Here is a 26,401-nt window from a genome sequence, read left to right on the forward strand (position 1 = left end):
TCCCTCTGAATCTCAAGATTTGCAGCTTGGCAGGCAGCCAGACTACGTTTTTAATTTTATTTTGTTTTTTATTTAATGAAGTCTTATTTTTCAAAATGTACAGTTAACAGGACCTGTTCATCTGCATCTTTCACCAGCAGCCTAGGGCAATCCCTGCCCTTGGTGTTCCTGGTGTAAATTACTTAAGCTCTGTGCTTTGAAACCAGCTTGATAAATCCTTTACTAAGCAGCTCCTGAAAGGCTGCCCTAGCCAGGTAACCACGAATCCCCAGTCTTTCTGAGGGGACAGCAGGAGTTATAAGCTTATAGTTGGGAACTTCCTTACAGAATCTGTCATACGTGGCCTTGTCAAATAAGACTAGGTTATTGGAATTGTCCTCAACTTTGCCTTTGGATTGCTGCTTCTTTTTGGTCTGGCCCCCAGATTTTTTCAATGGGTCCTTATTTTTCTTGATCAACTTTCCAGCACCTTTCTTGTTGTCATCCTTTGGCAGCAGACCACATAGGTGAAGCAGTACCCCCTGCCAGCCTTGAGATCCAGGTCCAAGCAGTTCAAGGAGCACCCCCATCTGATCCCACCTCAGCTGAGACCTAGCATGACCCCAACTTTCAGGAACCCCCCCCCCCGTTTTTACACTCAGAAAGTTTTAACTTAGACAAAGGGGCTTAGTTGAAATTGAAGAAAGAAAGGTTCACAAAATTGTAAGTAGTAGTGAAGAGACAGTACGAGGACACAACTTGAAAATGTTTCCTTGTAATGTTAAAAACAGTTTTCAGATTTAATTAACATTCTTAATGTCAACAGTGTTACATATTATTAGATGTTTTATATGCCAATGAAGATGGGCTTTAATTCATCCCTTCCTTCTGACTTTTTTCTTTGCTATCAAATGCTCTGGGGGTATGCTGGTCATTTTGTACTCCCCCTACTCTCACAGTCGATGGTAGAAACCTGGCTCCATTGGCTGTGGAGAATCCCTCTGCACCCACACCCAGACCCTTTGCATCAGTGGCAGATATTAGAGCCAGCTTTTTAAGGAGTCATTATCTTCTGTCCTGCACTGTACCATTTGTTTGTTTGTTTTTAATTTTTATTTATTTTTACAAATGTCTGCTCTAAAATAACACTTGATGGACAAAATTCAAATACCCACTTATGAAAACTTAATACTTTGGAAAAAACAATCCTGTTCTACAAAAAGCTTAGAGCTTTGTTACAACTATATTGTGGTGAATAAAAAGAGAAATATTGTTCAAGCCGATAAACCATGCACTGCTTAATTTGTGCCAAAGTCACAGAGCCCTGTCGTTTAATCAACACTGAAAAAGATAGCATTAACTTGTGTTGTTTCAGCTTTTGTGCATTTGCTTTAGTCTCACATGTCCATGGGTGATGACTTCACCAGCTATATAAACAGGATAAAAATAAGACTTTTTATAGTATAAAGTAATGCTCAATTTGATCTGAAGTCATGGAAATTAAAGCAATCATAATATATCATACTGGCTTTTTTTGTCTCAAAGCTTCACTTTCCCCAATGTGTGTCTGGATCAACTTGAAGGTAACAGGATGACTCTTCAACGAGTCAGTCCCTACTGTTCTTAGTCCCCATGCATTTGAAAGGCTGGGGGCTGAGGGGGCATGTATTGACGACATTATTGTCATAGGATATGGGAAAATGTCTACAGACCTTCTGTCCATAATCTCCCTCACCATCCTGTAAAACCCTGTCTGCTCTGAGAACCATTTCAGACCTTAGCAAGCAGAACTGTAGAAAGTGTGCTGCTCACTGGGAGAACAGTAATAGGAAGGTTCAAATATAAACCTGCAGTCTTCTGAATGCCAGATAGAAATAGTAGAATATTTTGTGGTGTGGTACAATTGTTTTCATTCTGTTTTGAGGATGCCTATCAAAATGTTAGAACTAGTAGCTTACCTATAAATAGTCTAAAACTTTGCTATCTCTTGTTCTATCTGTAATTTTTCTGTATTCTTCTTCATTGTTAATAGTTCACATTTTAACTATTTAATTGGATGTTGATGTTCTGGTAGAACATGGAGAAGTTGTCTCATTATCAAACATATCTGTGATTCTCTAACTGTTGTTCTCTTAAACAACTTAAGCAAGCTCTAGTAGCTCCTTAAGGATATCATTGAAGTGACCAAATATAGTTTCAAAATCCAGCAGGTAATCGTAAGATTGAAAAGAATGGGGGCATTTTAATGAAGTCCATTTTTTTAATAGAAAACTTTATTGTGGGAAATTTCCTAAAAGGTAATAGACATTGTGGATTCAAAGGAATTACATTGTTAATCCACAATTGTCTCCCCCCCCCTTTTTCTTTATTTTTTGAATGCAATTTTATTGCGCTGTATTCACACAACATACAAACCATCCAAAGTATACCATCACTGGCTCACAGTATCATGCACATGGTTGTACACCCCCATGATCAATTTTAGAACATTTACATTACTCCAGAAAAGAAACAAAAAGAAAAAAGAAAACCCTAATCCTCCAATACTCCTTATACTCCCCTATTATTGACCCATAGTACTGGTGTAATACATTTTTTACTGTTGATGAAAGAATATTAAAATATTGTTAACTATAGCACATAGTTTGTAGCATGTACTATTTTTCCCATATAACCCCTCTTATTTTTTATCTTTCCATATTTTTAATTCAATTTTATTGAGATATATTCACATACCATTCATAAAAAGTGTATAATTGCTTATTCAAAGTACCATTATATAGTTGTGCATTCATTGCCACAGTCAATTTTGAACATTTTCATTACCACAAAAAAAAAGAATAAAAATAAAAAGTAAAAAAAAGAACACCCAAAACATCCCACTTACCCCCCATCCCTCCCTATTATTCATTTACTTTTTGTCCTTGTTTTTCTACTCATCTCTCCATACACTGGATAAAGGGAGTGTGAGCCCCAAGGTTTTCACAATCACACAGTCACACATTGTAAGCTATATAGTTGTACTATTGCCTTCAAGAATAAAGGCTACTGGATTGCAGTTCAGCAGTTTCAGGTATTTCCTTCTAGCTATTCCAATACACTAAAAACTAAAAAGTGATGATTATATAGCATAAAAATAACCTCTAGAATGATCTCTTTACTCTATTTGAAATCTCTCAGCCACTGAAACTTTATTTTGTTTCATTTCTCTTCCCCCTTTTGGTGAAGAAGGATTTCTCAATCCCTCAATGCCAGGTCCAAGTTCATACCCAGGAGTCATGTCCCATGTTGCTAGGGAGATTTACACCCCTGGCCCACGTAGAGGGGAGGGCAGTGAATTTACCTGCAGAGCTGGCTCGGAGAGAGAGGCCACATCTGAGCAACAAATGAGGTTCTCTCAGGGAGATTCTTAGGCACAATTATAAGTAGGCTTAGCCTCTCCTTTTCAGTAACAAACTTTATAAGGGCAAACCCCAAGATCAAGGTCTCGGTCTTCTAAATTGGTAGTCCCCAATGCTTGTGAGAATATCAGTAATTCCCAAGGTAGGGAAGTTTTATATTTCCACATTTTCCCCCAGTCCCTCAAGGGGGCTTTGCAAATACATTTTTATTCTCTGTCGAAATTACTCTGAGATGTATCAGGGCTTCACATGAACCTGTACGAGCCAACCAGATCTCACTCCCTATTCAAAGTTCCATGTAATTTTGGTGTTCTTCATTTCTACAGTCTTCTCCAATGACAATGACAATGTAAGTTCAAATATATAGTGTGCTATAGAAAATAGAGATTTTGTACCAAATAAACATCTCTTCCTTTTGCCTCACACAGAAATTGAAGTTTTAAAAGCACCGTTCCCAGTATAATCACATAGTTATGCATTCACCACCACAATCTATTTAAGAACATTTCCATGTTTTCTGCAAAGAATGAGGAAGAGGAGAAAAAAGAAAAAGGAAAAAAAATGATGACTAAAAATATAAAAGAAAAAATAACATTAAAATTAAAGTTCAGACAACAATACCAATGCCAAGAGTCCCATACCTCTCCCTTATAACCCCTTCTTATAGATTTTTAGCTTCAGTATATTGCCTTTGTTACAATTAATGGAAGCATATTACCATGTTACTGTTAACTATAGGCTCTGGTTTGCATTGATTGTTTTTTTTCCCCACTGCCATACCATTATCAGTACCTTGCAAAGTTGACATTTATTTGTTCTCCATCATGTAAAAACATTATATTTGTACATTTAATCACCATCATTGACCAGTCTAGGTTTCATTAAATTATATAGTTCCAGTCTTTATCTTTTATCTTTCCTTCTGGTGTCATACCTACCCCTAGCCTTTCCTCTTTGAACCATACTCACATCAACTTTGTTCAGTGTACTTACAATATTGTGCTATATCACACAGTATTGTGCTATCCATTTCTGGATCTATACATTCTGGATCTTGAACATTCTATACTCTTTCAGCATCAAATGTACGATCTCTACCCTCTTTCTATCTCCTGATATCTTCGTTTCTACAGTCTTCTCCAAACTTCTCTCTCCTGTCTTTTCCTGTCAGTAGCACTCCCTTTAGTATTTCTTTAGAGGACATCTCCTGTTCACAAACTCTCAGTGACTGTTTATCTGTAAAAAATTTAAACTCTCCCTTATTTTTAAAGAACAGTTTTGCCAGATATAGCGTTCTTGGTTGGCAGTTTTTCTCTTTTAGTATCTTGAATATATCATGCCACTGCCTTCTCACCTCCATGGTTTCTGCTGAGAGATTTACACTTAGTCTTATTCAAGCTTCCCTTTTATATGATGGATTGCTTTTCTCTTGCTGTTTTCAGAATTCTTGCTTTATCTTTGACGTTTGAAAATCTGATTAGTAAGTGTCTTGGAGTAGGTCTATTTAGATCAATTCAGTTTGGGGTATGCTGCACTTCTTGGACTTGTAATTTTATATCTTTCATAAGAGTTGGGAAATTTTCATTGATTATTTCCTCTATTATTATTTCTTCTCCTCTTCCCTTCTTTTCTCCTTCTGAGGCACCTATAAATGTATATTCATGCATTTCATGTTGTCATTCAGTTCCCTGAGACCCTGCTCGTATTTTCCATTCTTTTCCCTATTTGTTCTTTGGTGTATAGGATTTCAGATGTCCTGTCTTTCTTAAGTCACTGATCTTTCTTCGCATCTCCAAGTCTCCTGTTCTATGTCTCCACTGTGTTTTTCATCTCTTCTATTGTGCCTTTCATTCCCATAAGTTTTGCCATATCTTTTTTCAAGGTTATGAATTCTTCCTTATGGTCACCCAGTGTCTTCTTTATATTCTTCGTCTCTCTTGTCACATTTTCTTTCAACTTGTTGATTTGAGTTAGAAGATTTGTTTGAGCATCTTTAATTAGTTGTTTCAACTCCTGAATCTCAGTTGAGTTAGTTTATTCCTTTGACTGGGCCGTATCTTCGTGTTTCTGGTGTGACTTGTGATTTTTTGCAGTCTGGGCATCTGATTTTCTTGATTAGTTTATTTTAGAGGTTATTTTCCTCTCTTTTTCTAAGGTTTTCTTGTTGGTTGTCTTTTCTCTCTGTTTTTCTTTGTTTCTCTCACTGTCCAGTTGTCATATTGGCTCTGCCCCCAGTCTTCCCCCCAGAATCAGGCACCCATGATGGCCTGAGGCAGGAATGGGAAGTAGGCACTGGGCCCCCCAGCAAGTTTACTGTTCTGGTAATACAAGTCTGTTGGTTTGCTGTATGCTCTGCTTTCCACCAGCCAGCAAGACCTGGATTTGTTTTAGAGCCCTGCTTTAACAGTTAAGTCTTCTGTATTTCTCAGCCAAGACAGGGCTGGGTTTCTGTACAGGGCATGTAGACCAGCTCCTTTTGTCCTACGAAAGGGTCTGAAGTATCTTTTTAAAAGTTTTCAATTCCCTTGTACCTTCTGTACTGTCCAGCACATAACGCTGTTCAGTAACTTAATTGATCTCTGAAGCTCTTTTGCCTCCAAGCACAGGCTGCATCTACACAGGTGAGCTGAAACTGCGGGATTCCTATGCTCTTACTTTGTTGATAAAAATCTGGCTCAATGTGGGGCTCCACCTGGTACTGCCTCAGGTGACCCAGAACTCCAGCCATCCCCGAGGCAAGGAAACAGCCCCTGGCTGCTGCTTCCCTCAAGGGTGGGGAAGGGCTGGAAATACAGTGTCTGTCTACCTTTTCTTAGTCTGTTTGTCCCTCATTGACCTGGGCCTTGAAATGTCCTCCCCTGTCCCCCAGGTCTTCAAACAGTGGGTGTTTTTCTCACTGCTTTGAGAGATTCTGTAGTCTGTGTCCATGGTGGGAGGGCTCCCATCTGCTGATTCTGTGCCTTTCCCACATGAGACTAAGTGAGGCAGAAGGAAAAGGACCGACTGGTCTGGGACAGAAGATTCCTAGCTGATATTCTACTCTTTCTTCAATTTGGCATTTGCAGGGTCCTCCTCCAGTCTATGTCCTCTTCCAGAGTTTCATACAATTCAGAGTTGTCCTTTTTTTGTTGAATTTCTGAGAGAGGTTTTCATAGTTGTTTACGTCGCCATGTTGATGATGTCATCCTCACCCCTCTGTTATTAACTCCTTGTAACAGTGTAGTACATTTGTCTAATTCATGAAAAAACTTTTTTATATTTTTACAGTTAATCACAGACATTGTCCACCACAACATTCACTGTGTTGTACATTCCCCTACTTTAACCTCCAATTTTCCTTTTGGTAAATACATGCCTCTAAACTTCCCCTTTCCACTACACTCACACACTCTTCAGCCCTGTTAATTATTCTCAGAATAATGTGCTACCATCACCTCTGTCCATTTCCAAATATTGAAGTGCAACCTAGTTAAACATTCTGCACATAATAAGCAATTGCTCTACATTCTTTAGCCTCATTCTATATCCTGGTAACCTGAATTCTATATTTTATGTCTTTGAGTTTACATATTCTAATTAGTTTGTATCAGTGAGATCATACAATATTTGTCCTTTGGTGTCTGACTTATTTCACTTAACATAATGTCCTTGAGGTTCATCCATGTTGTCGCAAGTTTCATCCATGTTGTCATGTGCTTCCGGACTTCGTTCCTTCTTACTGCTGAATAATATTCCATTGTCTGTGTATTTTGTTTATCCATTCATCTTTTAATGGACACTTGGGTTGTTTCCATCTTTTGGCAATTGTGAATAATTCCTTTAAGAACAACAATGTGCAAATGTCTGTATCCTGCTTTCAGATCTTCTGGGTATATCCCAAGTAGCCAGATTGCTAGGTCATAAGGCAACTCTATACTTAGCTTCCTGAGAAACTGCCAAACCATCCTCCACAGTGGCTGTACAGTTTTACATTCCCACCAGCAGTGAATAAGTGTTCCTGTTTCTCCGCATCCTCTTCAACACTTATGGTTTCCTGCTTATTTAATAGCAGCCATCCTAGTAGGTGTGAGATGGTATCTCATTGTGGTTTTGATTTGCATTTCCCTAATAGCTAGTGAAGCTGAGCATCTTTTCATGTCCTTTATAGCCATCTGTATTTCTTCTTTGGAAAAATATCCACTCATGTCTTCTGCCCATGTTTTAATTGGGTTGTTTGTCTTTTTATTGTTGAATTGTAGGATTTCTTTTTATATTCTAGATATCCAATCCTTACCAGATATGTGGTTTCCAAATATTTTCTCCCAATGAATCGATTGCCTTTTCACCCTACTGTCAAAGTCCTTTGAAGCACTGACATATTCAATTTTTAGGAATTTTTCTTTCATTGCTTGTGGTTCCTCCTCTTTTGTATTTAGAGAAATTTTTCTAAGCTTTGTTTCTTCCATCAGCGAAGGAGAAATACAACTAAGTATCATTCCTGAAAGGAATACAAGAAAGTCAAGGTGGTTAAGTGTAAGAATTATATTTTAATCTTTAATGTCACAAGGAAAGTAGCTAGATCTTACATTCAGTAACAGGTACAGAAACACGAAGTGTCTTTGTCAAAAATGAAAAAGATTACCTGGCAGAAAATATGTACTATAAAGCTAAGTAATCCAGTGCTCTTCAAACATAATCCTAGGCCCAATTTCTGCTATGCATTGTTGGGGGAATATAAAATTTCCTTTCTTGAAGGTCCTTACAAGTGGTTTTGATTCTTTTCCATTTGGTAACCTTGCTTCAGCTTTCCTGATCTACACTCAACATCTTATTTTTCTTATACCTCAACTTTTTCTAGTAGTCTCATGTTTTGTCTGATTTAAGAGACAAAGGAAGGAAAGGGGAATGATTTCTAACCTACTTCTTAAATATTTAGTAAGTAATGCCTTCTAAGTTTTGAAGCCCAACAAGTAGAAGCAGTTTTTCTTCCACTGTGTTCTTAAAACCCTTCTTTGTTTTTCTCTTAGAACTCTTAAAATCTCCGTTTGCTAGTTGTCTGTTCTTTACCTCCCCTACAGATTTTAAAACCCTTGAAATAGGAACTGTTTTACTCATTTTCGTCTTCCTTCCTATGCTTTGTACATGTTTAATTATGATTGTTACATATGCATACTTTTTTGGACCTGAAAGTTCCTCCCACCTGCTCTCATCTTTCTACTTTCCTAATACTTTTTTTCTCCTGACCTCTCCACCATCACTACCAAATATATGTTTATCCCTCTATCTTCACAAATTAGAGCTCTGCTTAAGGTTTCCAGAAGGCCTCTTTTAATCAAAAACTTCCTCATGGTGGGCAGACATTGATTCTGACCACTGTTCTTGTTTCCATCTCCCTGACAACCAGCGCCAGTCATTTGCTCTCTGTCCCCTTCTTTGTTGTTGTCAAAGGTATTCTTTAAAAAAATTTTTCTACCCACCACCTCCCAACCCTCAGAGAAAACAAAGGGTTTGCCGTAGGGAAGGAGCCTACAGATGGATTGTGTTAGGGAAGAGTGTCAAAGTCCAGTTTTAAAGCACTTGGTGAACCAGTTAAGTGCCTGATCGTCGTCTCCTGTCCTTGGGTGGATATACGCTTCCCTGGTGCCTGTTACTCAGGGTAAGAAGAAGGCATCTCTTCCCCAGAGTCAACCATGGTGGGAAGGAGTGGGGAGGGAGTGTCACAGGTACCGGGGCCTTCATGTGCTGCTTCAGAAATGCCAGAGAGAGCAGGAGAACCAATCTGTTTCCCATTTATATATTCTCATTACTGGTAAATGATGGGCATCGTCATTCTGATCATTATGATTGCTATTAAAATACTGCCTCAAGTAAACGTTGCATGTTACTGCATAAAATATGCTTGCCTTTCCTACTTAATATTCCTGTGGAATTATATTTTCTATTTCTTACTAATAGTGGAGACGAAATCTCTTTGTGCCTTTCTCTACCTTTATTAGGAGACAGAACTAATTTTAAGGAAATGTCATACCAGGAATGCATTTATTTATCTGAATTATATATGAATAACTGAACTTGGGGACAGTGGGAAAGGAAGGAAAATAAAAGGAGGGATAGATGACTCTAAAATTTATTGAATACCATTTTGTGCCAGATATCTTACTAGAAATTGGGCAATACACTGAAATCATGTCTAATTGCCCATCAACAGATTGAGTTACGTATTCCCATTTTACATATATGGAAACCAAGACCCAAGATCACATAGCTGAGAAAGGACCCAAGATTGTTATCTGGGCCTGACTTAAAAACTCCTGATCTTGAGGCTTTAGAAACATCAACATTAGAAAGGACTTGCACAAAATTGTCAAAAGGTACATGCTAATCTTCCAGATTTAAAATCCACAAAGGACAGAAGGAAGATGGTGGCTGTGTGAGACAGGGCAAAAAAACACCTCTATGAAAAATACTAGATAAAAGCCAGAAAGTGACCCAGAACACCAGTTCTAGCGATGCACCAGCCAGATAAGGTCTGCTGAATCCACAGGGACCATGCATTTGGTGAAACCAGGAGTCTGCGTTCTGAAACGAGTGAGTGAGCTGGCTGAAAGTCTGGCGGCTGTGCTGCAGTGTGGGGAAACTGTGGGCTGGCATTTGGAGATGGACTAGTTCTTTTAAAAAAAAAAAAACCAGGGAGCGGGTATGGATACAGCAGTGAGAACCACGCAGTGAAGCATGGCAGGACCAGGCTTTGCAAACGCCTCAATATCTGGCATGGAAGATAGCCCTTCCCACACCCACTGCTAATTGTCTCAGAGCCAGGAGGGCAGAGGGGAGCCAAAAGGAGAAAGAAACCACGCCCTTGCAGCCATCTTCCCGGCGGGCTGGGGACACTCCTGCCCGGGGCCGGAGCCACAGCCCAGAGCCGCGCCAGGGGTCCCAGTGTGATGGGGAGTGTTTCCCGCAGCACCGCGCACATGCCACAGTATCGGCCTGGACGGTGGCCTTTGGTGCACCCACAGCTGGTTGTCCCAGAGTTGGGAAGGCGGAGCTGTGCGAAGGGGGGGAAATGAACACGCCCCATTCAGCCATCTTTACAGCAGGCTGGGAATGCCCCCGCACAGCCTGGCGGCCCAGGGCTTCCCTGGAGGGCCAGCGCACACTTGTGACATGGCACAGCATTCCCTCAGCAGAGGTCCTAGAAGAGCACAGCTGGAAAAGGGACCCGCTCAGAAATCCCAGAGACCCTACACCAATACCCAGGACTTGTGAGTCAGCAGCAAAGACAATCTGTGGCAAGACTGAAATGAAGGTTTAGACTCTTGCAACAGCCTTAAATCTCCAGGAACACCTGGGAGGTTTGATAATAAAAACTTCCCTGCCTCCCTAACCACTCAGACACACGCTCCACATTCAGGGTGGACAGCACCAACAACACACCCAAACTTAGTGCACCAATTGAACCCCACAAGAATCAGACCCCCACACACCACAAAGACAAAGTTGGGGAGAACTGACTTGAGCAGAATAGGTGACTCACGGATGCCATCTGCTGGTCAGTTAGAGAAAGTGTATGCCACCAAGCTGCAGATCTGACAAATTAGAGATAGGGTTCTTTCAGGGTATGAAAAACACCAATCAAGTAAAGCAAATGCCAAGAGGCCAAAAACAGCAGAAAACTTTAAAGCATATGAAAAAACCAGGCAATATGGGTAACACAAACCCAAACACCAAAATCAAAAGATCAGAGGAGACACAGTACTTGGAGCAATTAATCAAAGAATTAAAGACAAACAATGAGAGCATGGCACAGGATATAAAGGATGTGAAGAAGACCCTAGAAGAGCATAAAGAAGACATTGCAAGAGTAAATAAAAAAAATAGAAGATCTTATGAAATAAAAGAAACTGTTGACCAAATTAAAAAGATTCAGGATACTCATAATACAAGACTAGAGGAAGCTGAACAATGACTCAGCGTCCTGAAGGACCACAGAATGGAAAATGAAAGAACAAAAGAAAGAATGGAGAAAAAAAATCAAAAAAATCAAAATGGATCTCAGGGATATGATAGATAAAGTAAAACGTCCAAATTTAAGACTCATTGGTGTCCCAGAAGGGGAAGAGAAGGGTAAAGGTCTAGAAAGAGTATTCAAAGAAATTGTTTGGGAAAACTTCCCAAACCTTCTACACAATGTAAATACACAAAGCATAAATGCCCAGCAAACTCCAAATAGAATAAATCCAAATAAACCCACTACAAGACATATTCTGATCAGACTGTCAAATACTGAAGAGAAGGAGCAAGTTCTGAAAGCAGCAAGAGAAAAGCAATTCACCACATACAAAGGAAACAACATAAGACTAAGTAATTACTACTCAACAGCCACTATGGAGGCGAGAAGGCAGTGGCATGACATATTTAAAATTCTGAGAGAGAAAAATTTCCAACCAAGAATACTTTATCCAGGAAAACTCTCCTTCAAATTTGAGGGAGAGCTTAAATTCTTCACAGACAAACAAATGCTGAGAGATTTTGCCAATAAAAGACCTGCCCTACTTCAGATACTAAAGGGGGCCCTACCGACAGAGAAACAAAGAAAGGAGAGAGAGAGATAGAGAATTTTAACAGACATATGTAGACCCTTACATCCCAAATCACCAGGACACACATTTTTCTCTAGTGATCACGGAACTTTCTCCAGAATAGACCATATGCTGGGACATAAAACAAGCCTCAATAAATTAAAAAACAAAAAAACAAAAAAACAATTGAATATATTCAGAGAACATTCTCTTACCACAATGGAATACATATAGAAGTCAATAATTTTTGATTTGTAACTCCACTGTTTACTTCCTACAGGATATAAAATACATAAACTCAAATGACAAATCAGTGGTTTTGGACTCAATGTAAAATATGTAATTTTGGGCAAGAACTATATAAAGGCGGGGGAATGGAGGAGTATAGGAGCATAGTTTATGGGTCTTATTGAAGTTAAGTTGGTATCAAAGAAAACCAAGATTTTAGAGGTTAAATTTAAGCCCCATAATAAACACAAAGAAACTATCAGAGAATTTGACCACAGAGATGAAAAGTAGAGTGTGGGTTACAAGAAGTGGGGGAAGGGGCAATAGGGAGTTAAGAAATGAGTGTAGGGTTGCTATTTGAGGTGAAGGGAAATTTCTAGTAATGGATGGTGGGAAGGTGATAGCATTACAACATTCTAAATGTGATTAATCCCACTAATGAAATGCTCGGGAGGGGTTGGAATGGGAAGATTTAGGCTGTATATATGTTTCCACAATCGGAAAAAAAAAAAAAAAAGACAGTCTAAATAGATGACAATTGAATGTCAAGGATGATCCTGGATGGGATCTGAGGATGGAGGACAGGAGGCTCAAAGGGACACAGTTGGGACATAAGAAAAAAAAAGGAAATATAGAATGTAAGCTTTGTATCAATGTTGAATTTCTTGAACTTCTTAGCTGCACTTAATGGGATTGCATAAAAGAATGTTCTTGTTCATGGGAATCGTATATGTGAATTATAGTGTTTGTTCCATGATGTGTGCAGCTTGTTCTCATATGTTCAGAAGACGGAGCAATAGAGGATGGATTATAGATAGGGAGGGAAGGAGTGAGGGAGGGAAAGAAAGAAATGGTGGTGTGACAAGATGTTAAAGTTGGTGGTTCTGGGTATCGGGGAGGGGGTTCGGGGTATGTTGAAGTTCTGTATATGGGGTTTGTATTGTTTTTGCAACTGTTCCTGTAAGTTTGAATTTATTTCAAAATAAAATTAAAAAAAAAAAAAAAAGAGGAAGAGAACAGGCTTTGAACTGGGCCAACCCCTGTTCAATCTTGACTCATCCCTTGCAATGTCAAAAAAAATAAAAAATAAAATAAAATAAAAATCCACAAGGATGATGTGACACTAAATTTTCCTTCATTGGATAGCTTATAGGAACTCTTACTATAGGCAGATCCTCCTGAAGGATATTTTTAGCTTAAAAAATTTTACTGGTTGTCTTAATGCTTCTCCTCCTGCTTTCCTCGCAGTTAAAGATTCTTTATTGCATAAAAAAGTATAACAACTCATTGCAAGCTCTTTCCACCTGCAGCACCCAGACTGTGTCCTCTCTCCCCCAGATCCTGGTACCTTCCTAAAACACAAACATCCACTTACCTCTTGTTTTTTAAGAAAAGCAACATCCTGTTACCAAAATGACTTTTAAATGCATCTCAAAACTTCATTGCAAAGGAAATGAAACTATTAAAAGACCATTGCTTTATAATTCAGGAAATTGAATCAACTTGTTTGGAGCTTATAAGCAGAGGAAAACTTCAGCTACACTGAGCCACATATTGTGAGACTGAACAGTGCCCTGCTCTAAAATGACTTTGCCACTCAGAGGAGTCAGCATCTGTCTCTTTGCAATTATGGAACTCCTCAAATGCTTGCTTTTTTTACTGCCTAAAATTATACTTCTCTGGACAAAATGAGAAAACATAGTCAGGTATTAGCATTGTAGGTGAATTTTTACTTTTTTTGAGAGATTTCCACTAATGTTCCTGTAATATTTGGGGAGTGAAAAAAAAAATTTTTTTTGACTTTGAAGTGCAATTTAACAAGTAGTTATAGAGCAAATATTAAAGAATGTTATCACAGTTCCACAATTTGTTATTTCTTTATTGTGAAAGATAACATGTACAGAAAAGTGAAAACTTTCTAAGTACGATTTAACAACTAGTTACGGAGCAAATTTCAAAGATATTTTGGGTTACAGTTCCACCATTTCAGTTATTTCCTTCTAGCTATTCTAATACCTTAGAGACTAAGAAAACAATATTTACATAAATTTTCAGTAGTCGTAATCCTTTGTTAATCTGTCTTATCTGTTGCTACTCCTCCTTCTCATTTGATCACTGTCTCAATCTTCAGGTATGTCTAGGCAGTGACCATACTAACTTGTTCATGTTGTAAAGGGGTATCGACATTATGGAGAAAAGGAATGCTTCTGGTTGATGTTTTTGAATAGGCTGCTGCCTCTGGGTTTGGGGGCTTATCTGGCATGGGAATACTCTGTAGGATTTAATTTCTGAAACATAAACTGAGTGAGTGAAACTTCTATAGTCTCAGATAGGGACCTAGGTATTCTTTAGGATTTTGGGGACTACTGTTGATTTGCGCTTGGCATACTGTGGCCATTTAGAATATCTAGCTGGAGCTTGCATAAGAGTAACCTCTAGGATATCCTCTCGATTCTATTTAAAATCTCATAGCTGCTGAAACCTTATTTTGTTACTTTTCTTTTCCCCCTTTGGGTCAAGAAGGCATTCTCAATCCCTCAGTGCCTGGGCCAGGCTCATTCCCCTGGGAGTCATGTCCCACACAGGGAGAAGGGTAATGAATTTCTTTGCAGAAGGGGGCTTAGAGAGAGAAAGGCCACATCTGAGCAACAAAAGAGGTTCTCTGGAAGTGACTCAGGCATAATTATAGATGGGTTTAGCTTCCCCTTTACAGCTGTAAGTTTCACAAGAGCAAGCCTCAAGATTGAGAGCTTAACTTACTAAATAAGGTGTCTCTAATTTCACATAGTGTATATTCTATCCAAGTTAAACAATCAATGTCTCACATTATCTTCACTTAGTTGTGCAATCATTGTCACTCAATTATGAACAGTCATAACCCAAAACATCCCAAAACTTTTATCACCCCCTAATTATTTATCCCTAGTAGTAGTGTGGTGCTAGTAAGGTATCCTATTAAATATAGGTCATAGTATGCAAAAGGTAGTTTTTCCCATATACCACTCTGTTGTTAACTCTTTGTACCATTGTCATACTTTAGAAGTAAATCATGCAAGCACTTATATATATTTTTAGTGCTAATCTGAGGGATACATCCCTTTAAACAACCCCTTTCAATCATGTTCGCCTTCAATACAACACTAATACTTACAATCCCATTAACAAACTATCATCACCCCATCCATTCCCTATCTTTAAGTTTAACCTTGTTAACAGATCTACACATAGCATGTAATATTTCCCTCTTCTCTAGCGTCTATCTGTTTCTAGGTTCCCTATATTCTACATTTTAAGACACTGATTTCAGTAATTCAGAGAGTTCATATTAGTGAAAACATAATATCTCTACTTTTGTGTCTGACTTATTTCACTCAGCATTGTATCTTCAAGGTTCGTCCATGTTTTCATATGTTTTGGGACCTCATTCCTTCTTACAGCTATATAGTATTCCATCGTATGTATATACTATATTTTGTTTATCCATTTGTCTGTTGAAGGACACTTGGATTGTTTCCATCTTTTGGCAATTGTGAATAATGCCTGTTTGAATATCAGCATGCAAATGTCTGTTCATGTGACTGCTTTCATATCTTCTGGGTATATACCAAGTAGTGGAATTGCCTGATCGAAGTGTAACTCAATGTTTAGTTTTCTAAAGAACCACCAAACTCTCTTCCACCATGGCTGTACCATTATACATTCCCAGCAGCAGTGGATAAGAGTTCCCATTTCTCCACATCCTCTCCAGCATTTGTAGTTTCCTGTTTGTTTAATGGCAGCCATTCTTATTGGTGTGAGATGATAATTTCATTGTGGTTTTGATTTGCATTTCCCTTATAGCCAGTAAAGGGGAACATTTCTTCATGTGTTTTTTATCCACTTGCATTTTCTCTTTGGAAAAATGTCTTTTCATATCTTTCGCCCATTTTGTAATTGGATTTTTTGTAGTATTGTCATTGAGTTGTAGGATTTCTTTATATATGCAGGATATCAGTCTCTTATCAGATATGTGGTTTCCAAATATTTTCTCCCATTGAGTTGGCTGCCTCTTCACCTTTTTGACAAAGTCCTTTGAGGAACAGAAACTTTTAATTTTGAGGAGTTCCCATTTATCTATTTTTTTCTTTCACTGTTGTGCTTTGGGCATAAGGTCTAAGAAGCTACCTCCAATTACTAGTTCTTGAAGATGTTTCCCTATATTATCATCTAGGAGTTTTATGGTACTGGCTCTATGTTTAGGTCTTTGATCCACTTTGAGTTAATTTTTGTATGGGGCGTGAGGTAGGGGTCCTCTTTCATTCCTTTGGATATGGATATCCATTTCTCCCAGCCCCAGTTGTTGAAGAGACTATTCTGTCCCAGTTCAGTAGATTTGTTTGCCTTGTCAAAAATCAGTTGACCATAGATTTGGGGGTCTATTTCCAAACTCTCAATTTGACTCCATTGATCAATAGGTCTATCTTTGTGCCAGAACTATGCTGTTTTGACCACTATGCCTTTATAGTAGGCTTTAAAGTCAGGAAGTCTTAAGCCCTCCCACTTTGTTCTTCGTGTTTAGAATGTTTTTTTGCAATTCAAGGTCTCTTTCCTTTCCAAATAAATTTAATAACTAGCTTTTCCAAGTCTGCAAAGTAGGTTGTTGGAATTTTGATTGGAATTACATTGAATCTGTAGATCAGTTTGGGTAGACTTGACATCTTAACGATATATAGCCTTCCTATCCATGAATATGGAATGTTTTTCCACCTATTAGGTCCTCTTTCATTTCTTTTAGCAATGTTTTGTAATTTCTTGTGTAGAGCTCTTTTACTTCCTTGGTTAAGTTTATTCTTAGATACTTGATTATTTTAGTTGCTGTTGTGAATGGAATTTTTTTCTTGATTGCCTTTTCATTTAGATCATTACTAGTGTATAGGAACATTACTGACTTTTGCGCATTAATCTTATACCCTGCCACTCTGCTGAATTTGTCCATTAGCTCAAGAATGTTGTCATCAGTTTCTCAGTATTTTCCAAGTATAAGATCATATCATTTTCAAATAATGACAGTTTTACATCTTCCTTTCCTATTTGGATGACTTTTTTTTTTTTTTTCTTTTTCTTGCCTAATTGTTCTGGGTAAAGCTTCTAGCACAATGTTGAATAATAGTGGTTGTGCTGGTTTGGATATATTATGTCCCCCAAAACGCCATGTTCTTTAATGCAATCTTGTGGGGGCAAACTTAATAATGTTGATTAGGTTGGAATCTTTGGATTAGGTTGTTTCAGTGGAGATGTGACCCACCCAACTGTGGGTAATACCTTTGATTAGGTTATTTCCATGGAGGTGTGACCCCACCCATTCAGCACAGATCTTATTTAATCATTGGAGTCATATATAAAAGCTCACACAGAAGGAGCTCACTGCTGCAACTTAGAGAGACATTTTGAAGACAGCAGTTGAAAGCTAATACTGACATTTTGGAGAACATCATTTTAAAATGTGACCTGGGAACAAGCAGACGCCAGGCATGTGCCTTCCCAGCTAACAGAGGTTTTCCGGATGCCAGTGGCCTTTCTCCAGTGAAAGTACCCTATTGTTGATGCCTTACCTTGGATGCTTTATGGCCTTAAGACTGTAACTTTGTAACCAAATAAACCCCCTTTATAAAAGCCAGTCCATTTCTGGTGTTTTGCATAACAGAAGCATTAGCAAACCAGAACAGTGGTGAAAGGCTTTGTATCATTCCCAGTCTTAGGGGAAAGGCTTTCAGTCTCTCACTGTTAAGTATCATGCTGCCTGTAGGTTTTTCATATATGCCCTTCATCATATTGAGGAAGTTTCCTCCAGTTCCTACTTTTTTGAAGTGTTTTTATCAAAAAAGGATACTGAATTTTGTCGAATGCTATTTTGCATCTATCGAGATGATTTGATTTTTTTCCCTTTTGATTTGTTAATGTGTTGTATTACATTGATTGCTTTTCTTATGTTGAACCATCCTTGCATGCCTGGAATGAACCCCACCTGGTCATGGTGTATAATTCTTTTAATGTGCTTTTAGATTCGATTTGCAAGTATTTTGTTGAGAATTTTTGCATCTGTATTCATTAGGGATATTGGCTCACAGTTTTCGTTTCTTGTAGTATCTTTATTTGGTTTTGGTATTAGAGTGATGGTAGCCTCATAAAATAAGTTACATAGTGTTCCTTTTGATTCAATGTTTTGAAAGAGTTTGAACAGAAATGGTGTCAGTTCTTTCCGGAAAGTTGGTAAAATTCCCCTGTGAAGCCATCTGTCCCTGGACTTTGTAGGAAGATTTTTGATGATTAATTGGATCTCTTTGCTTGTGATTGGTTTGTTGAGGTCTTCTTTTTCCTCTTGGATCAGTCTAGGTTGTTCATGTGTTTCCAGGAAATTGTCCATTTCCTCTAAATTGTCTAGTTTGTTGGTGTGCAGTTGTTCATAGCATCCTCTTATGATTTTTTAAATTTCTTCAGGTTCCATAGTAATGACTTCCTTCTCATTTCTGATTTTGTTTATTTGGGTCTTCTCTGTTTTTGGCTTTGTCAGTTTAGCCTAAGGGTTTGTCAATCTTGTTGATCTTCTCAAAGAATGAACTTTTGCTTTTATTTATTCTTTCTATTGTCTTTTTGTTTCCAGATCATTTATCTCTGACTTAATCTTTGTTATTTCTTTTCATCTACTTGCTTTAGGGTTACTTTACTGTTCTTTCTCTAACTTCTTCATTTGTTCATTTAGTTCTTTGGTTTTAGCTCTTTCTTCCTTTTAGTGTATGCATTTAGAGCTATAAATTTCCTTCTTATCACCACCTTCACTGCATCCCATAGGTTTTAATATGTGGTGTTCTCATTTTCATTCGTCTCTAGATATTTACCAATTTGTCTTGCAATTTCTTCTTTGACCCACAGATTGTGTAGGAGTGTGTTGTTTAAACTCCATGTATTTGTGAAAGTTCTGGTTCTTTCGTGGTTATTGATTTCCAGCTACCTTCCATTATGGTCAGAGAATGTTGTTTGAATAATTTCAGTCTTTTTAAATTTATTGAGACTTGTCTTTTGCCACAGCATGTGATCTATCCTGGAGAATGTTCCATGAACACTAGAGAAGAATGTATATCCTGGTAATTTGGGATGCAACGATCTATATATGTCTGTTAAGTTTGTTCATTTATCACGTTGCTAAGGTTCTCAGTTTTCTTATTGCTTCTCTGTCAGGTTGTTCTATCTATAGAAGAGAGGGGTGTATTGAAGTCTCCCAGTATTATCGTAGAAGCATCTATTGCTCCCTTCAGTTTTCCAATGTTTCTCTCAGGCATTTTGGAGCTCCTTGATTGGGTGCATAAACATTTGTGATTGTTATTTCTTCTTGGTTAATTATCCCTTTTATTAATATGTATTGTCCTTCTTTATCTCTTATGACATCTCTGCATTTAAAATTTATTTTATCTGATATTAATATAGTTACCCCTGCTTTCTTTTGGCTGCAGCTTGAGTGGAATGTTTTTTCCATCCTTTCACTTTCAGTCTCTTTGTGTTGCTGGATCTAAGATGAGTCTCTTGTAAACAACATATTGATGGATCATTCTTTTTACTCCATTCTTCCAGTCTGTCTTTTAATTGACTAGTTTAGTCCATTCTCATTGAAAGTTATTAAGGTAAAGGCAGTTCTTGAACCAACTATATTATCCTTTGGTTTTTATTTGTCATATCTGTTTGTTTCCCCTCTCTCTCTTTTTTGCCTTAATTTTCCTTTACTAATACTCTTCATTTCTGTGCCCTTCTGCAGACCTCTCCTTTCTTTTTTTCTCAGCCAATAGAGCTCCCTTTGTATTTCTTGCAGGGCAGGTCTTTTGTTAACAAATTCTCTCAGCATTTGTCTGTGAAGGTTTTAAACTCTCCCTCACTTTTGAAGGAGAGCTTTGATGGATAAAGAATTCTTGGCTGGCAATTTTTCTCTTTCAGAATCTTAAATACCACTGCCTTCTCACCTCCATGGGGCCCATTGAGTAGTCAGAACTTAGTCTTATGTTCTTTCCCTTGTATGTCATGAATCACTTCTCTCTTGCTGCTTTCAGGACTTTCTCCTTCTGTTCAGCCTTTGATAATCTGATTTGCATATGTCTCGGAGTGAGTCTGTTTGGATTTATTCTATTTGGAGTTCGTTGGGTTTCTTTGATTTGCATGTTTAAGTTTTTTATAAGGGTTAGAAAGTTTTCCCCAACTATTTCCTCAAATACTCTTCCTAGTCCTTTTCTGTTTTCCTTCTGGGGCACCAATGATTCTTATATTCGTGCACTTCATTTTGTCCATCATTTCCCTGAGATCCATTTCAAATTTTTTTTTTCACCATTTGTTCTTATGCATTCGCATTCAATTGTGTGTCCTCTAGTTCACTTATTCTTCTTCCTCTTCACATCTACTATTGTGTATATCTAGTATATTTTTAATTTGATCTACAGTATCTTTTATTTCTGTGAGATATGCTATTTTTCTGTTTACTCTTTCAAATTCTTCTTTATGCTCTTACAGCATTTTCTTGATGTCCTTTCTGCCTTTAGCCAACCCTTTGAAGATGTTTTGGAGATTTGTATGTACTTCTTTGATTAATTTCTCTAAGTTCTTTCTCTCCTCTGGCTTCTTAATTTGGTTGTCTGGCTTGTCCATATGTTCTTGGATCTTCATATGCTTTGTGATTTTCTGTAGACTTCATGGCATTTGCTTATCTTGGTAAGGTTATTTTTGGAAATGCAGGACTGTTTGGACATTTATGTCAAATTTGGCAGAGCCACAGCTTGCTGGAGTGCACTCTCCTTGTCTTTCCAGCAGATAGTGCTCTTGAGCCACCTCTTCCCCTCAAGCCCACTTTTCCCTGACTGTGGCTGCATGCTGGGCAGGGTCCAAACCAGGTGGAAATCCAATTGTCTTGTGCACTGGGAACTGCCAGCCCTGAGGGTGGGGGGTGGGCACTGTGCAGTTGGGCAGAGAGTCTGCTTAAGGGCACAGCGAGTCTAGTGATTCCCAGGCTTCCAGATGGATCACTCTTGGGCTGTGCAGCTGCGAGTCTCACAGTCCCCAGACCTCAGCCAGCTCAAAAGTGCCCCACTGCATGCCCATGAGCCTTTTGGGTGTGGGAGGGGTCCTGGGACTTCTGTGTGGCACCCTCACTTATCCCTGACTCTCACCTGTGCACACTGCAGGCTTCCATGGAGAAGAGTAAATGTACCAGGTTTTCTGTGTGCAGTCAACACAGGTCAGCTGGTTCTCGAGTTCCCTCACAGGAGCTCCAGGCCACAGGACTCAGAAGGGTTATCTCCACAGCACATTGCTGAAATGGATGCGTGGGAGTGGAGAGCTCCTCCCTCCCCTGCTCGGCCCACTGGCTCACAGCTACCAGCCCGGTGATGGTCCCAGTCCTTTGAGTCGTAATTTCTCCGCTCTTTCAACCAATTCCCCACTATATATTGTAGAAGTCTTTCTCTGGCCCCTTGTACTTTGGAACCACTGTCCTGGTCATTTTCTGCCTTTTCTCTAGTTATTCCATGGGGGAGAGGTTTGTTCTGCCTCTCCTATTATGCCATCTTCCAAAAATATCTTTTAATAGATGACAGAATCATAGATCTTGAGCATTAAGAATTTAGATAAATAGTAATTATTGAAGTTGGGTGATGGGTGCATGAAAGTTCATTATACGGTTGTCTCTACTATTGTGTATTTTAAGTGTTCGATAATAAAAGGTGTAACTGTTTTTGTAATTCTGCAGATAAATTTAACTAACATTTTCTAAGTTCCTCCTACACCGCTACACCCAGAAAACACAATCTTTCCTTGCCCCACCCACTAACCTAACACTGGTCAAATAAAAAATACATTGGGCAATAAAAGAAATAGGGGAAGGGAGATAAATTATGGTTGGGCTCAAGAGCTCTGATATGCTATTTCTTAGAACAATAAAGTCTATGACAAGAATAGCCATCATTCATATTTAGAGTCTAGATTGCGGGAATGAATTGCTGCAGACCAAGCAAGGAAAGATATGTCATCATTTTCTAAAACAATTTAAATCTGGCTCCAAGCCCTCATCACCAGGGTTTTCAGAAAGTCCAGTATCCAGTGACTACAGGCTTTCCCTTTTTAAACAAATGTATCCAAAACTTGTAACCAAGGCAACAAGACTGCTGCCTGACCCTTTCGATGTCACATTAAAGCATTGTCTAACAAGGTCACCTGGGGATCATCATAATACTTAGATTTCTGTTGGACATCGCTGCTCTAGAGTCTACATGTAGGTAACTTTGTTTGACTAATTTTTACTTCTGATTAGGGCCCATTCTCTGTGAAGTTAAGTTGTTAGCTTGCAGTTAATTGATAAGTTGCAAATGGTTTCTGTACACAAGCAAAAGGTAGCCCTAAGGTTTGGCTTGTGTTGCCTTGTAGAACAGTAAACAGTAAACATTAAACTTAGAAGAATTTATTCATCCATGTTTTATTTGGTTTAACAGTTCTACTAGATTTACCTCTGATGCTTGAATCAGGAAGAATCACTATTATAAATCAAAAATTGGTCACTTGATATCTGGAAATTCTGTAGCAATTTTTGTACTAAAAAGATTATCAATCCCATTGATCAAAAGATATAATGGATATAAATTTCAGAGTGCTACTCTGTGAACTGTTTACTTTATGTGTTTACTTAGGGTTATTTTTCATTGAATTCTCTTGTTTTCCTAAAAGGATACTGAAAAGGAAGTGAAAGTCAGTCACTATACTGAATAACAACTATTTGCTTTCGCTTCATCTGCTCATGTGTTATATAAATAAAGACAGAGGAACTGTGATATATTTTAAATTTTAGACCTCTGTCCCCAAAGAAGCTTTACAAAGGTCCTCATTTCCAGCACTGGGACCACAGAAGTGTCTTAGACTACATTATTCAAATGTCTATGACATATGCCTTTCTCCCATCCACAGAGAAGGGTCTTTTATGAGCCCCTAATATATACATAGCAGGAACATAGCAGAAGTAATTTCACTGTGCATGTGCCACTGCTTCCAGACACACAAGCGCAAAGCATTCTTGAGTACCTGCTTTGCTAAGACTTTTGAAATCATGTTTGAGATGGGGTAACAAACAGGAACATGTTATACATTCCATTCGGTTATGTTTTGTTTGTCTGTTTGCTCATATTGTCAGCTCACTGCTGAGAATCTAAGAAGGGAAGACAGTAAGAAGGGGTGTGCAGAAGACTTGCGGTTTAAGCTCCAAAGCTCTTAGCTACCAAAATAAATAAATATTTCAAAACTATCGTTAGTCTAGGTAAAAGAATATATCCAAGCAGAGTAAAGCTGAAGTTCCTTTTCTTCACCCCTATTCTTTTCTCTTTTTATATCTAGAGATCTGGAAATTTGGTATTGTGTGAATTATTAGGCATGATGTTTTATTTTATTAGGTTGGAATGAAATACAGAAACCTAATCCTGAAACCTGGGGGATCTCTAGACGGCATGGACATGCTCCAGAATTTCTTGAAACGTGAGCCAAACCAAAAAGCATTCCTAATGAGTCGAGGCCTGCCTGCTCCGTAAACAGGGGATATTTGGTAGCCGTCCATGTCTGGAGGACAAGTTGACATCACCACGTGTTACTGGCCTGGAAACTGAAGGGAGTTTTGCAGATGAACATTTAGATTTCTATTGACTTCATTTTGTTTTTTCATTTTAAAAATTGCACAAATGTAAATGGAATTACAAATACTGTGACCTAAGAAAAGACCCACAAGAAAATAATTGTATTATAAAATTTCATAAAATTAGATTTGATTTCTTTTTATAAAAGTTTCATATGAATGTAATTTGATTTTTTAGTATTATAATCTGCATAATATAATGTAAGAGGGCTAAGAATTTTTAAATTGAATCATATATATTATATATGATTTGATCCTTCCTATATTTTGAAATTTTGTACTTGGAATTTCTGGACTGATAAATGAATCATCACACATTCCTCTGATAAATATTTTCTTGAAGTCCTGCATCAGTTTTGATTCTGTATCTCACAATATAGTATGACCTCTTCTTTGCCTCTATACCTCAGGGCCATGACCATAAATCTCAGTAGGGCATTTATCTTCATATATCAGACCTCATGATTTCCAACTTTCTGCCACACTTTAATTATGTGCCTCCACATGGGCTTGTTTTTTCTGTCTTAAGTCCGGTCAGAGAGTACCAAGCAATTAATGAGTTTTAATTCTACTGTCCTAACATATTGCAAGTTTTTGTTTCTTGTATTAGAGGATTAGCCCATTTCTACTTCAGCATACAAGATTGTCAGTCTTTGGGCATTTTTGCCAGATTAGAGCACTAAAGCCAAGACCAAGGATATTTTTCTATTCTCATGTTTTTAATAAGTGGTCGGGACTTTGCCTCCATTACTGCCCACCTCACACAAAGTGGCAGGCAGAGTAAACATGTCACAGATGGCTATTGAGAATGCCATGGGAAGAAAGCTGAAGCTGCTGTGGATTAGAAGAATTGAGAAACTCCAGAAGAGTGGGTTCTGAACGGAAGTATTTGAGGACATCTGCTCCAGAGTGATACATGTTTTCTTGAACACATGGGGAGTAGGTTCATCAGTAGCCTATTTTGTCTGGTTATGTTTTTAAGTTAACCTCTGAATTGCTCTGTAACACTCTTTACTGTGGACCCAAGTTCCAATTCTGTGCAGACTAGTAAACTCACATTACTTATTTTTCCTCTAGAAAGCTACTCAAACAGGAAACAGAAGCAGGATAATAAAATAATAAGATAAGCAAAATAATGAGCATACCCTGGTATAGTTCTTCCGTTGCTTCCCAATGTGTACCTGAGTTATTACTTTGCAGGCCAAAGACAAAATTAGAGCTTGTCTGCCCTCTAGTCCAAATGGACTTTGATTATGCTAGGTAAAAATTATTATGCTAAGTAATAAAATTCTGGACGGAAGGAAAAAATCATGAATTCTAGAGGCCCAGAAGGAAACCTTAAATAGCATACCCTTCTGAGACAATTTTCCTGGCCCTTCTTTCCCCCACCCTCCCTCAACATCATCACTCCTGGTCCCCAAAACTGTTTTTGTGCTTTAAGCAACCTATGATAGTTTTCTCATATCTTTTTATTTTGACTGTTCAGTCTTCCAATTTCAGACAAAAATTCTCTTCAGCCTTTTCTACTGCCTAGTGTGCCTCCTTAATGATAATTTTATCATTTTGAATTTTATTTCACATAGAAAAACTAATTATTGGTGTGAAAAGTGTGGCACACAATAAAGTTTCATTATTAACCATAATAATGCACTCACATTTCTTTTATGTACTTTAATGATAAAACTGAAATACATAGGAGAATAAAAACACTATGGTATTCTTTTTATTTAGGGTTCACATCTAATGATTAAAATCTAGCATAGTTCAAAAGGAAAGAGTTATTTTTTAAAGCTTTTTGAATGTGGTCATCCATCTGTTTGTTCTTTTTTCCAGATAAAAGCATAAAGTGTCACTGGGGTGTTCTGGATGGTGAATAACTATAAAAATTGTAATTGGGCAAACTTACACTTCAGACTTACGGACTGAGCCCCATGTGATAAAGTCTCTCTTGGTTATTGATTCATACAATTCAGACCTGCTTTAAGTCTTCAGAGCTTTGTTTTGTTGCTAAGGAAGTTTCTTAAAACATCACGTGGCAGTAGTATGGTAGGCATGCTTGCTAAAGGTTTAATTTTAAGATGCTACAGAGAAGAGAGAATAACTCCTGATGTTATACTACCTAATACAGATTTAAATGTTGCATGTTTCCAAAATAAATCACTAAAAATTATTTTGAAGAGTTATTGCCTGAGATATTTATACCAAGGTCTTGCTTTTTTCTGAAGCTAAAATGATTAAAGGTAGTTATCTATTGCTTTTAAGGCTTGACAAACTGCATTGTGTAAGAGACTAAAATGAGCAAATAGTTCTTTAATGAAAAAATACTACATTTTTGTACTTTTAAAAGCCTTACCTAGTAAAGAATAGCTTAATTTTCTACTTTACCATTCTGCCTTTAGCCTTTATGTATGAATTAAAGGTACATGGAGATCCTGCCTCTCACTGCATCAGCTGGCATGCATATGGCCTTTTTTTCCATCATGCCCAAGAATAATTGTCCATACTTTGAGGAAATTTCTTAAAATACTAGCCCCCCAAACCAGGTTTAA

The 26,401-nt window shown here is 38.0% G+C and overlaps 1 protein-coding gene across 1 annotated transcript in view; it reads left to right on the top strand.

The window, feature by feature from the left end:
- Positions 1-26,022, top strand: part of NLN (neurolysin) — a 139,743-nt gene extending 113,721 nt beyond the window's left edge. Inside the window, exon 13 of the mRNA XM_037801563.1 lies at positions 23,617-26,022. Coding sequence (XP_037657491.1) covers positions 23,617-23,751 — 135 coding nt within the window. The 3' untranslated portion in view covers positions 23,752-26,022. The remainder of the gene's footprint in view (positions 1-23,616) is intronic.
- Positions 26,023-26,401: the final 379 nt, after the last annotated feature.

The sequence above is a fragment of the Choloepus didactylus genome, chromosome 13, assembly GCF_015220235.1.
Source record: "Choloepus didactylus isolate mChoDid1 chromosome 13, mChoDid1.pri, whole genome shotgun sequence".
In the NCBI taxonomy this organism is placed as follows: domain Eukaryota; kingdom Metazoa; phylum Chordata; class Mammalia; order Pilosa; family Megalonychidae; genus Choloepus; species Choloepus didactylus.